Source organism: Mixophyes fleayi, chromosome 8 (assembly GCF_038048845.1).
Source record: "Mixophyes fleayi isolate aMixFle1 chromosome 8, aMixFle1.hap1, whole genome shotgun sequence".
Classification (NCBI taxonomy): Eukaryota; Metazoa; Chordata; class Amphibia; order Anura; family Limnodynastidae; genus Mixophyes; species Mixophyes fleayi.
In genome coordinates, this window is record NC_134409.1 from 70,133,062 (window position 1) to 70,148,503 (window position 15,442).

At 38.7% G+C, this 15,442-nt stretch overlaps 1 protein-coding gene across 2 annotated transcripts in view; it reads right to left on the minus strand.

Annotated features, from left to right (window-relative positions):
• Positions 1–2,512: 2,512 nt before the first annotated feature.
• Positions 2,513–15,442, minus strand: part of HSD17B7 (hydroxysteroid 17-beta dehydrogenase 7) — a 59,215-nt gene continuing 46,285 nt past the window's right edge. Inside the window, exons 7-9 of one of the 2 annotated variants that reach the window (XM_075184083.1) lie at positions 5,792–5,848; positions 5,204–5,302; positions 2,513–2,828 (exon numbers count right to left, since the gene is read on the minus strand). In XM_075184083.1, the coding sequence (XP_075040184.1) occupies positions 2,733–2,828; positions 5,204–5,302; positions 5,792–5,848 (252 nt within the window). In that variant the 3' untranslated portion in view covers positions 2,513–2,732. Of the gene's footprint in view, positions 2,829–5,203; positions 5,303–5,791; positions 5,849–15,442 lie in introns of those variants that run through there. The other variant, XR_012678698.1, reaches the window with a different exon arrangement.

Sequence of the window (15,442 nt, forward strand, 5' to 3'; positions counted from 1 at the left end):
ATGTTTGTGCCGCCCACTTGTGTCGCTTAGCTTAGACATCCAGCTACCTCGGTGCAACGTTTTGGACTAAAAACAATATTGTGAGGTGTGAGGTGTTCAGAATAGACTGGAAATTAGTGGAAATGATTGTTATTGAATGTTATTGAGGTTAATAATAGCGTAGGAGTGGAAAAAACAAAAAAACTGGATTTTAGTGCTTTTTATGCTTTTTTAAATATAAATCAGAACCCAAAACCCGAAATCAGAACCAAAACCTTTCGTCGGGTGTTTTGGCAAAACAAATCAGAACCCAAAACCTCAAGCTAATCAGAACCCAAAACCCAAAACACTAAAAGTGCCCGGTGCACACCCTTACTTAAACGTTATTATGCCATATTGCTCTGACTTTTATGTTTTATATGACATCTTGTAAACCATTTGATGAGGCGTTTGGGAGAATTACATCTCTGTATAATTAAGAATTTTGACGTCACCCTCTTTAGATTCTTACGGGAGCGCAAGTGTATGTACCCCTTTTTACTCTTTTTATCATTCCTGTTCAGGAAGACTGTCACTTTGCAGTGGCTCTCCCCCACACAGACACACACATGGTCAACAGTTCAGGGTCCCCGTATGCAGTCTTATACACACTTGGTAAATTATCAAAATTGCTAATTAAACCACACTTCTGACAACCTTCATTTAAAATATCAACCATATTCTGGTACACTTGCACTATGCACTTAGCCTAGAGAAATTTATTTTAATGAGTTTTACGCTGGCACTTGTAGTGTCACATGTATGCAATATAAATGGTGCCCCCAACATGAAATTCTAAGTGGGGAATGTTTTCTTGGCACACATTAGGCCCCTTAATACCAATTGAGCATTCTTTAAATGCCACAGCTTGTCTGGGTATTGTTGTTGACCATGGACACTCCTTTATAGCATATATAGCACATTCCTCCCATCTTCTAATGGCTACTTACAACAGTACTACGCACCCTGTCACAAAGCAAACGTCATCTCAAGCAGGTTCCACTAACATGATAATGAGTTCACTGTATTCCAATAGCTTTCAGTCACCAGATCTTAATCCAAAAAAGCACCTTTTGAGAGGTGGTAGAATGGGAAATTACAGCATGAATATGCAGCCGATAATTCTGCAGTAACTGCATGATGCTACCTTGTCAACATGGACCAGAATCTATAAGGAATGTTTTTAGCAACGTATTGAATTCAACAGGCTATACTGGGGGCAAAATGGAGGCCTACCCAATACTAGAAAGGTGTACCTAATAAAGCAGCTTCTGAATGTACAGGTTTATTATATATTTTAGCTATTTACAAAGAAATCGCAATAGGAGCTGCCATGAATATGTAAAAGTGGGCATCTAAAATAAATAAATATTTATCACTAAAAAGCAAGATTTAAATGAGGAACGTGATGCTGTTTAAGATAAACAGACAGAAGTTCTGCTGTATTTTGGAAGAGAAAAAAAATACTTTTACTATACTTTACTGTATGGTGGTACATAGTATGGCAGTGTCTAGGAGTATATTATTCTAAAATTGCAAAGAATGACTTCACATATTTATTAGCAAGGTCAGGTGTGGCTATCTGGGTCTCACAAGTGGCAATCAGTTGGTACTACTGTTTTTCTCTACAAAAAGGGGAGCCGAAATATAGTATTAAACCAGTAATACAGGATATCTCACTTGTGAGTAGAGACATAGACAGGCATGCAGGAATGGGAAACAAGAACATAGGGCAAGATTTAGTAGGCTTTTAGAGCATTGATTTATCTGTGCAGTATGCGGGCATGGTGGAATAAAAAAAAATTGTTTAAATTGAGGTGGTCTTTGTGTTATTCGAACGGCAGCCAGTTGGTGTGTGGAAGTGATGGACAAGATCTGGTTTGTAGCCCTGTGTCATCCATAAATCATAATTCTGGTCATAGTGTAAAGATATTTCAGCACATGTGATTTTTAGAGGGAAAACACACAGGAAATATAAATTGCACTCAAACCATTTGTAAAGCTTTATTCCAATAATGTGATCATATAAATCAAATAATTTGTGTTACCATGAAAGAGAAAACTGGACATTTTTACTTATTGCTTCAAATGTGAATCTGTTTCCTCCATAAGCAACCAGTGGCTTGTCTCTTGTTAGAACCTCCATGGTATACAACAGGTCAGTCCGTATATCAGTAGAACTGTTGCTTGCACTTTAATAGAGTACAATAAATAACGAACAATAGGTTGCAGCACCTGCTGTAGAATCAATGGGAAATTGAGATGCAATAATTTATTATCATTAGCATACTACTGCAGCGGCGCACGCAGGGGAGGTTTCTGGTTCTCCATAAACCCCTCCCCTCCGCGAACCAACGGTACTGTACAGCAGCCGCGGTGCTGTCAAAGAAATGTCCGCGGCAGTTCAATACAGCACTGCTGCGGACGCTTCTTTGACAGCGCCGCGGCTGCTGTACAAGTCACACGCCGAAATGGAGCTGCTGCGCATGCTCTCTCTCGCTCTATTTTTTCCCCCCTTCTAAATCCTGCGTTCGCCCCTGTACTGACTTGTAGTGTAGGAACTACAGACATATAGCAAATATGTGGTACTCTTGCCTTAGGCATAATGATCATTTTAGCTGTTAATCACATAATTTGATAACCTGAGATTCAGACAAATTATTTAAAAAAATCTAGATAATTTAAGAGGTGGTAGTCCTTGTTCTTCCTCGTCCCTACTGATTTCCAAGGATAATTTTCTTTCGAACCTGTTTTTCCAGTTCCTGCAACTTTTCATAAAACAAGTCACTGCTTGCCTCATCAACATCCATCTGAATTGGAAAGGAAAAAAAAGCAATTGTCAGAATCAGAAGTAGTGTTAAAGTCCCTTACCCAAACTAACACGTATGAGGAAATTTAAACAAAGTTCATGTACACAGCTTTTTCAAAGAACATTACACCTTTCATGTCTAATGAAAGCAAACCCTTATTAAACAAATTTTCTTGACCAGTAGCACATTGTTGAAGTTGACATCAGTCAAGAAGGAAAATTATTTTGTTGCACTTTAGAGGTATGTGTAGTCATTACAATGTAGCAGATAGTCAGGGTTCCACGATAATCTTATCATAGCTGCCTGCAAAGGCCACTTCTTTTAAGATTTCAATTTAATTATGTAAATATATCATAAATATAGGAATATAACAGGCTGCCATCACTCTACGAAAGGATAGTGTAGGAAAGATCTTTATGAGAGTCCAGGATCCCTGGATCCATTGACTTCTAATAAACAAGCATTTCGCTGGGTTATTGCTTAAAGAACAGGGTATTTGGTTTAAGGGTTGTTAAAATGGAATGCAGCTTAGTACAATGTCGCACAAACAATATTTGGAGAGTCTAAAAATATATTTCTTTCTGAAGTATAAAGGCAGTTGAACCTCGCTATTCTTTGCTTTGTCTAAAGGAGGAGTACATATGTTAGACATAGTTTTAGGATATCCCTTTGTGCAGACTGAGTAAACTTAAGAGGTGTACATGTTTCAGATGCCTGTTATCTAAAATTTCACAACTGGCCAACCTGAACAGGAGAGAGGAACTCTTCATCTGAAATATTTTCAGCTTTGGGGCAAACACCAAATATGGGTATTGTTAGAGCAAAAGTTAAGTTTGTATTTTATCTTACCTTGTTCCTCACGAAACTAAAAGTTTATGTTTAAACGGAATTAGCATATGTCGGGATGAGAGCATAAATCTGATATGATGAAATATAATATTAAATGCCAGGGCCAAAATAAAATATTGCATTGATACATAGAAGTATCAGATAAATGTTTGACCAAACGTTTTTTTAAAAAAGGAAACAATTAGCCCAGTATGAGGTAATTAGTTTGAGCAAACCCTTTTGTGAGGAGACCTGCTTAAAATATGCAGATCACAGACATCCATTGTCTTTGATCATGTATTCCACTTCCTAATTGACTTCCTTTCAACAGGTCGTGTAAACAAAAAGAACCACTAAGTGTAAACAAGAGAGCCATATGCCTATGTGAGAATCTTGAAGACAAAGGCCACATTTGAAAGCCTATACAGGTATATAGAAATATGGGCTTCAAAAGGAAAATGTCTTTATAGTTCACATTTTGGGAAATCGGGGGGCCACTCCATACCAAGGCGCAGAAATCGCACCAGGGTTATGAATGACAGGTACTGGCGGTATTCGGGTACAGTTATAATCACAAATCTTTGGAAAAGGTATGTCACATTGCCATAATTCCATCTTGTTTTGCATTAAAAGATGGACAAATTCATAGGGGTTTTATTAATACTCTAACGAATCCATTAGCTTGTTAAGAAGAATATAGCTCGGCCCTTTGAATGCCAGTGTGTGATCTGTTGATACGTTTGATTAACAAGCTGTGTGTGCGTGCATTTGAATTTGTCTAACAGTCTGGAGGTGTGAAGAATTAACCCTTTGCTTGTTTGTGTGGGTCCTGCTAGTCTGTGGATAGCTAGAAAACTTGTGTGCCAGTGTGGGACAGTATATTGGGGTCCTATTGCCCGTATTCAATAGGTGGAGGCAACCATGAAATATATGGGGGTGTGAGCGCTGTTTGGCGCGATTCAGTAGGTCTATAACATGTGTGATAAGTAAAGAGAGACTGCGGGCTGGAATCGTGTGACCTCAAAGGCACGGCAACTGGGAGCGTGTTCGTGACAACATATAACTTGTTTTTGTACACTAAGGGCCTGAGTCATTAAGGAAAGCAAGAAAAAAAAAAAGAAGTAAATGATCTCCGGTACAAATCATGTTACAATTCAAAGGGTGCAAATTAATTTATTATTTTGAGCATAAGTTAAATACTGGTTGTTTTTTCATTTAGCACACAAATAATTGATAGCTTTATTTTTACACCAAAAAATTAAAAGTTGATCTAGGGCATGCCCTCCCCCACAACTATAAATCTGTTCACACATTGTAAATTTACCACCCCATCCAATGCAACATGGTTTTGCTCAGGTGCAAAGTTACTCCTTTTTTTATACTTTGCTCTTCTTAATGACTGAGCCCCTAAATGTCAGAAAGCCCCCAACAACAGATATAATATCAGAATGCATTTCCTAGTGCCTCACTAACTACTGGTGCAAGGCCAGACATTTCAATGTTTGTTGTTCTTTAAATTTTATATAAAGAAAATGAAAAATACTAACCTTTATGGGTTTAACATAATTATTGCCCAATCCTGACGTGCTGCTGTGATATTTCGCCAATGGGTTGAGAGATTCCAGTCTTTGACTAAACAACCACAACTAGAAATAATAATAGTAATCATTAAACTGCTAATAAACAATACCTTTTTTTCAAATTTCAATTAAAATTAAACTTTGCTGTTTGGTCACTGCAAGAAAATAAAAATGTATACAAAAAATAATCATGCCATATCATAGTTTATCATTCAGTTCCCCCACTTAGATATAATTCATATATTATTAAGGAACATGTTGTCCACTCCCTTTCAAACAAACAGCTTCCATTCTGACAATTAGTCACAAACATACATATATGCCAAAACAAATTGGTATCTGAGCTTTAGTTTAGACATTAAAATGATTAGAATGCTAGTGACTGAAGAGAAGGAAAGTCTTATGCAAGAGACAAGAGAAAATCCTCCTCCTTCACTGCTCTGTATATTAGTGGAAATGACACAAATTTCACACTTTGGTAGTACTAAACTTTCGTGTACTTGTATATTAAAACAATAGCAAAACTGACCACACTTGTTCAGCTATACAACTTACCAATGCCTCTGCTCCATTATATGGTGAAATGGTGAAAGAGTTTGTAAACACACGGATCTGCATAATTAAGAAGAAAATATGTTTGTAAAGAGCTTATTGTTTGCAAAGTGTCATGCTCCAAATTTCATTAATATAGTTATTGCACATAATATGTAATATACAGTATGCAACCACAGTTATCCCAAATGAGCTCACTTTATCTGGAGCTATCTTAAGCCAATTAACAAATGATATTTATATTAATGGACCATTAAATGATAAAGAGTGATAATTAATTGTAGACATTAAAGATTATCTTTTAAATATTTTTTTTCTCTGTATTCACAAAGGAGGAAAAAAATGTCAGGAAATGTTTTAGAGCTATAACCTATGCACAGAAATAAATGTTACTCGTCTATCACAGGTTAATGTGCAGTTTCCCCTAAGCAAAATTACGATACATAAAGTACCTGGCCCTAATAGCCAAGTGTAGGACACATGTTTAGTTTCTAGGTTCAGTAACTGATTGACCACTATTTCTTAGATTTATAGATTATCTCATAATTGGTTCAGTACACAATTACCATAAAGCAGTTGGGGTAACAATGTTTAAAAGGAATGTAGAACCAGGAAATGATTGACCTGTGGGTCTGACTAATTTATTAACAGTGTCGGTATGGTTTCACGATCAAACCAAACACTTATTAGGTCACTTTAAAGCTAGATTTTGGTAGTGCAACTAATGTGATAAATTTGGATTTGGAGAAAGCAATATTCGATACTTTTCCACATCACAGTCTGGTACATATAACAAGAGCACAATGAAAAAGTATGTACATGGGTAGAAAACTAGGTGAAGGACAAAGGCTAACGGTCTTCAAACTGCAACTATAATAGGAACATTTTCAGACTGGGCTAGTTATTAGTGGTGTATCAAAAGGGATCAGTATTTGGACATTTTTATTCTTTTGTATTAATGACCTTAGTGCCCATAATTAATTCCCTTTAACAATGAAAAGCATCAGGGCAATCATGAATATCAACTGCATCAATCACAGAGGGATCTAAAAAATTTCGTAGACCCGGAAGGAACATCTGCATTTCAGTTTCATTCAAGTGGGGATGCTGAACACGTTTCTTGAACCCCAAAATTATGCATTTACACCGGACCAGCGGCCAGATATATAGAGCTTTCTAAACGCCAGGAACAAAAGAAATTTGCAAACTTTATTACATTGACATTCATTCTGTGGTTCAATAATATAATCCTGTTTGGACAGGATTTAAGAGTAAGTGACAAATAAAGGACTTTAACAGTATGACCTAAACACTGGAGTATAAATATAAACTTTGCCACTTAACAACACCGTAACATTGGAATATATGCATCAAAGGAGTGCTTTTATTTGAAATTGTTTATTGGAATTACTTGACTTGGACAGAGTGGCATGAAAGAGTAGTGACCACAGGATGACATTTTGTGCATTGGAACGGTTATAATAGGATCCGGTTGTGCATCACCTATGTATTTTTTCTTTATAGGATACAACACTTTTATTTTCAAGTTGAATACATTTAGATTATATATGGTTTGGATATATTTCCATAATGATGGTTAGTGAGGGATAAGGTTTGGACTTGAGGTCACGTGTATATTTTACTTAATTTAGACTAAACTAATCAGTTTTTGTTGTAGGAGAATTTTTTTTTTTTAAAAAGAAAGCTTAATTTAATGAAAGCTAGGTCCAGTGTGCTATACAATTTTATTCTAATAAATAGTCCTGAAGCAAGGTTTAAGTATATATGTAGCTATGCAGGTTTGTATTGACATCCTGTTTAATATTATGGGCTAGATTTACTAAGCTGCAGGTTTGAAAAAGTGGGGATGTTGCCTATAGCAACCAATCAGATACTAGCTTTTATTTATTTAGTACCTTCTACAAAATGACAGCTAGAATCTGATTGGTTGCTATAGGCAACATCCCCACTTTTTCAAACTCGCAGCTTAGTAAATCTAGCCCTATGTCTGTTATAAAGTCAATTTGAAGACGGTTAACATGTGCTAGGCCTCATTTACAAGATGAGCTGGATGTGCACCACAAATCGCCTTCACACTTGTCTGGTTAGATGGTCCAGCACATTTCAAAGGGCAGCCTGCTCCACTAGAATTGCAGCTTTGAGTTAATTGCATAACGGATTGTGGAATTATACATTATCCACCCAGTAGGAAAAGTTTTTGAAAAGAAAGTAGTGATTCCACTGCATAATTAAGTTCCTTAATGAATGAGGCCCCAAGTCCTGTTGCGTGCGCTATTTTGTATGAAATTGTTCTGCGCATGCTCAGAACAGGACTATACACCAGTGAACGCAAGTGCATGCAATTCAAGTTTTAACGCAAATAACACTTCAGACTGCCTACGATTTGAAGGGCAAAACAGGGGAGGGAATGGGCGTGTTAGCACTGTACAGTTACAACGTGACAAGATTGAGCACACGAACATTTGTTCGATTCCAGATCTGGGCATCTCTCAGGTACGTGATGATTTATAGCCGTCTCATTTGCAGCAGCTACAGGGCAGGTATAAGTGCCAATTGATAGTGATTACTGATGCAAATGCATGCCAGAACATGTGTTTGCAATTCAGACAAACTGTAAAAATAGATTTTATGTAAAATAGGCATTAATTACATCCTGATATTTATTTATATCTAAAAAAAAAATGATAAAACATTTTTGTGTGCGGGAAATTTTATTGCACATATGTATTGTACGTACCCTGCAGTGTGTTCTGTATTTCTGCATGCAAAACGTACTTACACCCGTTTTCAAATGGAAAGGTTTCTTCAGATCAGCTTGTACTTGATTTCGGGCGTACGTGCGTGCAATTTCTGTCCATTTAAAAAAAAAGAAAAAGAAAAGGCAAAATGCGTTCACATTGTGCTCCTTGATTAATCAGGCCCTGAGCCTGAGAGGCTATAGTAAAGATCACCACCACATTTGCAAATGTAAAAGAGGATTTTATACTCGCGTTAAATTCATTTCTTTGAGTCCATCTAGGGAACACTGCTTACCATAGGGTTGTATGAGGGAACTTGGAGTAGGCTCTCAAATAGTTAAATTTCCTGCTGACCGGCTATATCCCATCTGCAACCTCGTGTGAACTTCAGTGTGTAATACAAAAGCCTGAAGATTACACCAAAAGAATAACCACAGAAGAGCAGAAGGGAGGGAACGCAGTGTCCCCCAGATGGACTCAGAGAAATAGATTTTACGCGGGTATAAAATCCTCTTTTCTCTTAACTCCACCTGGGGGATCCTGCTTACCATAGGGGTGTACCAAAGCAGCACCCTAAGGGAGGGACCGCTACAGTCTGGTCTGCAACACCATGCGGCCGAAACTGGCGTCCGGGGACGCAAACACATTACGTTGATAAAACCTAGTGAAGTTATGGACAGAGGACCAGGTGGCCAACCAGCAGAGCTGATCTGCTGAGACCCCGTAATGTGCAGCCCAAGAAGCCCCCACTGAGAGGGTGGAATGGGCAGCAATACGATTAATTGCAGGCCGATTGGAACTGATGTAAGCCTGCTTAAATGTGGACGTAATCCACCTACCGATGGTGTGCTTCGAAGCCAGCTAACCCCGCTCCGTTGAACCCATTGGTTCAAAGGGGGACCTCTGAAGCATGGTCAGAACCAAGTTTAGGTACCAGGGTGTAACATAAGGGGCTGTATATGCAGGAAGGTTCTTAATTCCGGAATATCATCTATTTTCAGCTTGAAAAAGATAAGACCATAACCTGGACCTTTAGGGACCCAAGTCGCAGACCTGTGTCCAAGCCATCGTGGAGAAAGGATAGGATATGGGAATGATGAAAATTAGTCGAGTGGCAGAGTCTTCAGTCGCACCACTTAATCTAGGTATGCCACACTGCGGGCTGAGGTTGGTTTCTTAGCTCGCAACATGGTGTCTACGACTCTGGAGTAAAGTCCTCTGGACTGCCAGAGTTTGGCCTCAAAGACCATACCATCAAAACCCACAGAGATAGGTGCTGGTAAAGAACCGTGCCCTGTCATAACAGGTCACCTCAACAAAGCAGAAACCTTCTTGGAACTGCTACACTGCTTTGCATGTCTGTGGACACGATGTGTCAGGGCCAATCGGGAAACCTCAGGCTCACCAGAAGCTGTTCTGAAGAGGCCAGCAACTTCTGGAGCTCTGTGAGGGATGGAAAGTCCTTCTGCCTGGTCAAGGAGCCATACAGGAAGTAGCGAGACAGGGGCCCACCCACGGAATTTGTTTCTGAAGAGTGTAAACTTTCATGCCCAGCCAACTCTTGAGAAGTGTGAGGGGCTAAGGGAGTGAAAGGAAACTTCTCCCGGTCATATTCCAGCAGATGACTTCTGCTGAAGGAAGCAAAGTGAAAGCCTGGCTTAAATTTAGTGTCGTTATGTGAAAGGAACAAAGGACGACGACGACGACCCTAGAATAACAGCTATGCTGTCCCCCTGAATTATCACCCCTCTCCAAGTTCTGGGAGGACGCCGCTCCAAAAATTCTGACCTACAACAGGTGTCCCCCTGTCTCTGCAGTCACAGAGAGGGGAAGGGTCCAGTCAGGCTGCCGGTTTGTCCGGGAGCCTGGGTTCTGGATGAATTGTAGAAAATAGGGCTCTACCTCTCTGGGAATGACCTCTGGCCACAGAGGACCTACCCCTAATGGTATGGCCTCTCACCAATGGACACCTTCGAAGGGATTGGTGAAAAGGTCTAAACCACGGACCCTAGGTTTAGGGATATTCACCAGAAGGAAGGTACTTTTACCTCCAGTAGCCTGAGAGATAATATCTAATTCTGGGCAAAAACGGCTGAGCCCAAGTAGGGAAGAGCCTCCAGAGATTTCTTTGACTGTGCATTGACATCTCAGGACCTGAGCCAGAGAGTCCCACGGGCCACTATGGCCGATGCTGCGATAGATGAAGAAACTGAGGCTGCATTTTGAGCAGCCTCATACAGGTAACCCGAAGCCTCCCCTAAATGTAGAGCCAGGGGAAGAAGGTCTGAGACTTGAACCCTGCTACCAGCTGGTCAGCCCAGGTCTCCAATGTCCGGCCAACTCACGCTGAAGACAGCATAAGTCTTAGTGAGGTGCCTGCCGCCAGAAAGATGGAATTAAGAAAACCCTCCAAACTGCGGTCAGTGGCGTCAAGAAGTGCCGCAGAACCCAGCACTGGAAGAGTAGTATGGTGGGCCAGCTTAGCCATTGGTATATCCACCTTTGGAACCTGTTCCCAGTGGGTCGTTTTTAACACCTGCAGGGAATAAAGGACTGTAAATCTGCCTGGTATAACAAATTTACGATCTGACTGCTTCCAAGCTGACTCAGCTATCTGTAAGGTCCACTGTTGCCGGAAAACAGACAACATGATGTTTCCTGCACTTAAAGTGGCCTAGATCTGACAGAGTTTCCTCTAGATCCAATAGATTCAATGTCTGGCAAACTGCCAGTATCAGATCTTCAATGCCCTGACTTCCTGAGGGTTCAGCAATATCACCCACCAGGGGTTCCTGCAACTGCTGTTGAGCAGAACCCTGGGCCTGTTCACCCCAGTCCGCACAAACCGCCCCTGTGTCCGACTGTCCACTAGGAAGCTTTACCTTACATTTGGAGCAGGTGACATTGTTATATAACAAGGAAATACTTTCTCCCTATTACCAGCCATCTGTCTAGTATAGAAGCAGAAGGTAACAACTCAAATAGAAGAGAAAACCTTTTTTTTTTTAGAAAAGGAAAGAAAAATAACTTTCCAGAGGATACTGTTTTTTTTCTGTGCACTAAACCACAGTACCTCCCAAAAACATTATATATATCTATACATATAACAAAAAAAGGAAAAGATGGATGAATTTCAATACCTTTTATGAAGCGAGGTGAACAAAGAATGGGTAGGAGTTTTTTACCCCAGCATTTAAAAGTTGGGAATAGATACTCCCCTCGAGAAAGAGAAAATTCTGGAGTGTGGAGGAGGATTTTTTATTCCTTACTCCAACACCAAAGGAAGACACCATCTTCAAAAAATTTTCACTAATGGAAAACATAAAGATAGCTTCCCCAATGATAAGGAGATACTTAGGCGAAGAAGCAAACAAGAGGGAGATAAGGGAAAGAAAAAGAAGAAATTATTAGAAAATCCGGGCTCCCTTACAGGGTATCTTTAATCTGTCTGATTATCAACTTACAAATGGCGAATATAAACCTTTACGTAAAGGATTATCTTTTGCTCTGACTAATAACTCTTTCTGGTTCTAAATAGATTCATTAGAAAGTTCACACTAAAAAGGTATTTTTTAAAGAAAAGCGAGAATGAGCAGACATCCACTAATCCCATGGATCCGAATACTTCCAAATCAGGTTTAAAATCGCCTTCAAAATTTTTCCCATTAGTGACTAAAGGGAGTAATGTAGAGGTTTATTATCAATTAGTTAAAAGTGACTTGTGTAAAGAGGATGTGAGTAAAAATTATAAAAGAAACACCTCCTACTTGGAAAAGAGGGCACTTGATAATCTAATCAATAATGACAAGATTGTCATTAAGCAGGCCGATAAGGGGGGTGCAATTGTTATATTAAATAGAACTGATTATATTTCAGAAGCTGAAAGACTGCTGGGAGATAAGTCATGTAGAATGCTAATGATCCTACTAATGATTTTGTATATGAATTAAAAGGCTTAGTTCAGCAGGCCTTTAGAAATGGGATGCTTAGTCTTGATGAGCATCTTTACATATTACAGGAACTCCCCATTATTCCTATTTTTTATTACTTTCCAAAGGTCCATAAATCTTTTTTTTAAAAAAATCCCAGGGCCCTATAATATCAGGGATAAACCTCTTAACTTCTAATGCCTCTAACTATGTGGATTTTTAAAAAATATGTTTCAGAACTGCCAGCATATTTAAAAGACACCACATCCTTATTGCAACTCTTAGAGAATATTCAATGGAAATCTGGTTATAAATGAGTAATGATAGATGTAGAGGCTCTTTATACATCCATTGATAACGATAAGGGTATAGAAACCACTAGACATTATCTTGAGCTTGATGATGAGCTTAGTATTAGTTATAGGGAATTTATTTGTGAACTTAGTAAATTCATCATCACAGTTAATTATTTTACATTTCTGGAAAGTTTTTTCCTCCAAATATGTGGAACAGCGATGGGTACAGCTTTCGCACCTAGTTTCGCCAACTTGTATATGGGGAAACGGGAAACAGAATTCCTATATTATGGTAATAATTCATTTCAGGGGTATGTTGTTTTTTTTATCGGAGGTATATAGATGACATTTTATTATTTTGGAAAGGTCCATTGGATATTTTAGGAACATAATTTCAATGTTAGGTTTACTTCTAAAGCTCGTGATACCTGTTAAGGCTCACGCCCCAGGTATCAACTCCTAGAACCGCTTCAGAGGTCTTTGCCTTTAGCAACCGCCTTTCCCATAGAGCTGAACTTGCTCACAGGTACTCGAAAGCTCCCAGGTCTTGTTCTCTAGTAGTAGGAGCTGAGATTGTAGCACAGGTGATTACAGAGAGGAGGAACTCCTGGAGGAAGGTGGTATGCAGTATTGAGACTTCCCGCAGCACTACAAGGCCCAGGCTTGATGGACTGAACACACAGGAGATCTGTGTCTGGATCCAGGCAAAGGACCTGGGTAACTGATGAAATAACAATGTCAAGTATCCAGGCAAAGGTTTCATGGTTACAGGCAATCAGCGGTGTCAGTATTCAAGCAAAAGATCAGGGTCACAGGCAAACAGCAGCGTCAGTATCCGAGCAAGGGGTCAGGGTCAAAGGCAAATCAGCAAGGTCAAATTCTAGGTCAAGAGTCAGCAACAGTTATACAGAAAACAGCAGGAATGCAACAGCAGGAGAAGTATGCTTGGGAGCAGGGGCTAAACCAGCAGTGAGGCCCAGTCCTCACTGCATTAAATACTTTGATGGACAAATGAGAAAGGAGGAGGACAGGGCTACAATCAGCCTCAGGAGGCTGCTAATTAATTACTAGCTTAGAACTAGCATAGGTCATATCATAAACCAGGAACATGTATAAATATATAAATTAACAATTTAGAATCATGCCAGAGCTCCCCCTGGAGTTGGAGGATGTCCCTACACACTCCTACTCTATGCCACAAAGATAACAGTGCATTGTAACAAATGCACGTGCTCGGCTGCTACATCACGCCAGGATGCAACGTACCGCCGCGGCTCGTGACATTACCAGTATAGAATATTTGGGTTTGTCACTTGAAATCAAGGAAGAGTAGAGACTAAAACTTATATTAAGGAAGTTGACATTTATAGTTATTTACATTATAACAGCTGTCATCTCACAAAATGGAAAAATAATATTCCTAAGTCCCAGTTTAATCATATAAATAGAAATTGCTCAGATAGAGGTATTACTGAACAATTGTAGACTTATGCAGATAGATTCAGGGTAAGGTGTTATTCTGAGGAAATAATAACTAAAGCATTGGAAGAAACTAATAATATGGAGAGGGAAGCAATGTTGACCTATAAAGCCAAAAAGGTTAGGCATGAAATGATTCTTTTTATTACGGAATTTAGAAACTATGAGAAAAAGATTAAATATATCCTTAAAAAACATTGGAAGACCATTCATATGGATCCGATTTTGGGTCCCTTAGTGGCGGAAAAGCCTGATATATTTAAAAGGACTAAAATCGGAAATTGTTTTTGGCACCGATTCTGTTAAGAAATACAAATATCGGTGAGACATTTTTGAAGAAAAATACTAAGAGTTTCTTTAAGTGTTCAAATTGCAATATTTGTAAATTGGTGACAATAATAAGTCTTTTTTGATTCTACTAATACAAAAGAATTTAAAATACAGAAATTAATTAATTGTTTAACTTCTTCAGTCATTTATCTGTTAGAGTGTTCCTGTAAACTCAAATACGTGGGGAAGACAAATAGGTGTCTAAAATTACGAATACAGAAGCATGTGAGAGCGATCAAGAATAAATCAGAACTACATTTAGTATCTAGACATTTTAAAAAACATCACAATACTGACTGTAGTGGTCTTAGATTTAAGGGTATTGAGCATGTCACATTAGGTTCACGTGATGGTGATTTGGCTAATAAGCTTACTTGTAGAGAAATGTTCGGGATATTTAGACTTAACACCCTTGCACCTAATGGACTAATGGGCTAAATGAAGCATATAACCTGGCTTCTTTTATTCATTGATTGTTCCTTTTTTTTATAGGTCCTTATATATCATATTTTGTATCTTTTGTGTATCTTATGTAATTGTTGGATTACTTTTTATTAATCCATTGTATTAGCAATGTATTATATTTCTGCTATATTGTCAATTGGATACCTTATATTGGTTTGCTAGAAAATGGGACCCGTATTTCGGGCTTACTGGCAACATGTATACATGCTCAAGCGATTTTTTTTTTACCACACTGTAGTTTTTTAACATACTGTAGTTTTATATTTTTAATATTATATAAGTATTGTAATGTTAGTCTGAGATGTTTCAATAATGATTGTGGGTAGGTGTGTAAGCAATATTTATGAAGAACCGGAAGTGACATCTCAGAATTACTGTAAGTACGCAATTGAAGCG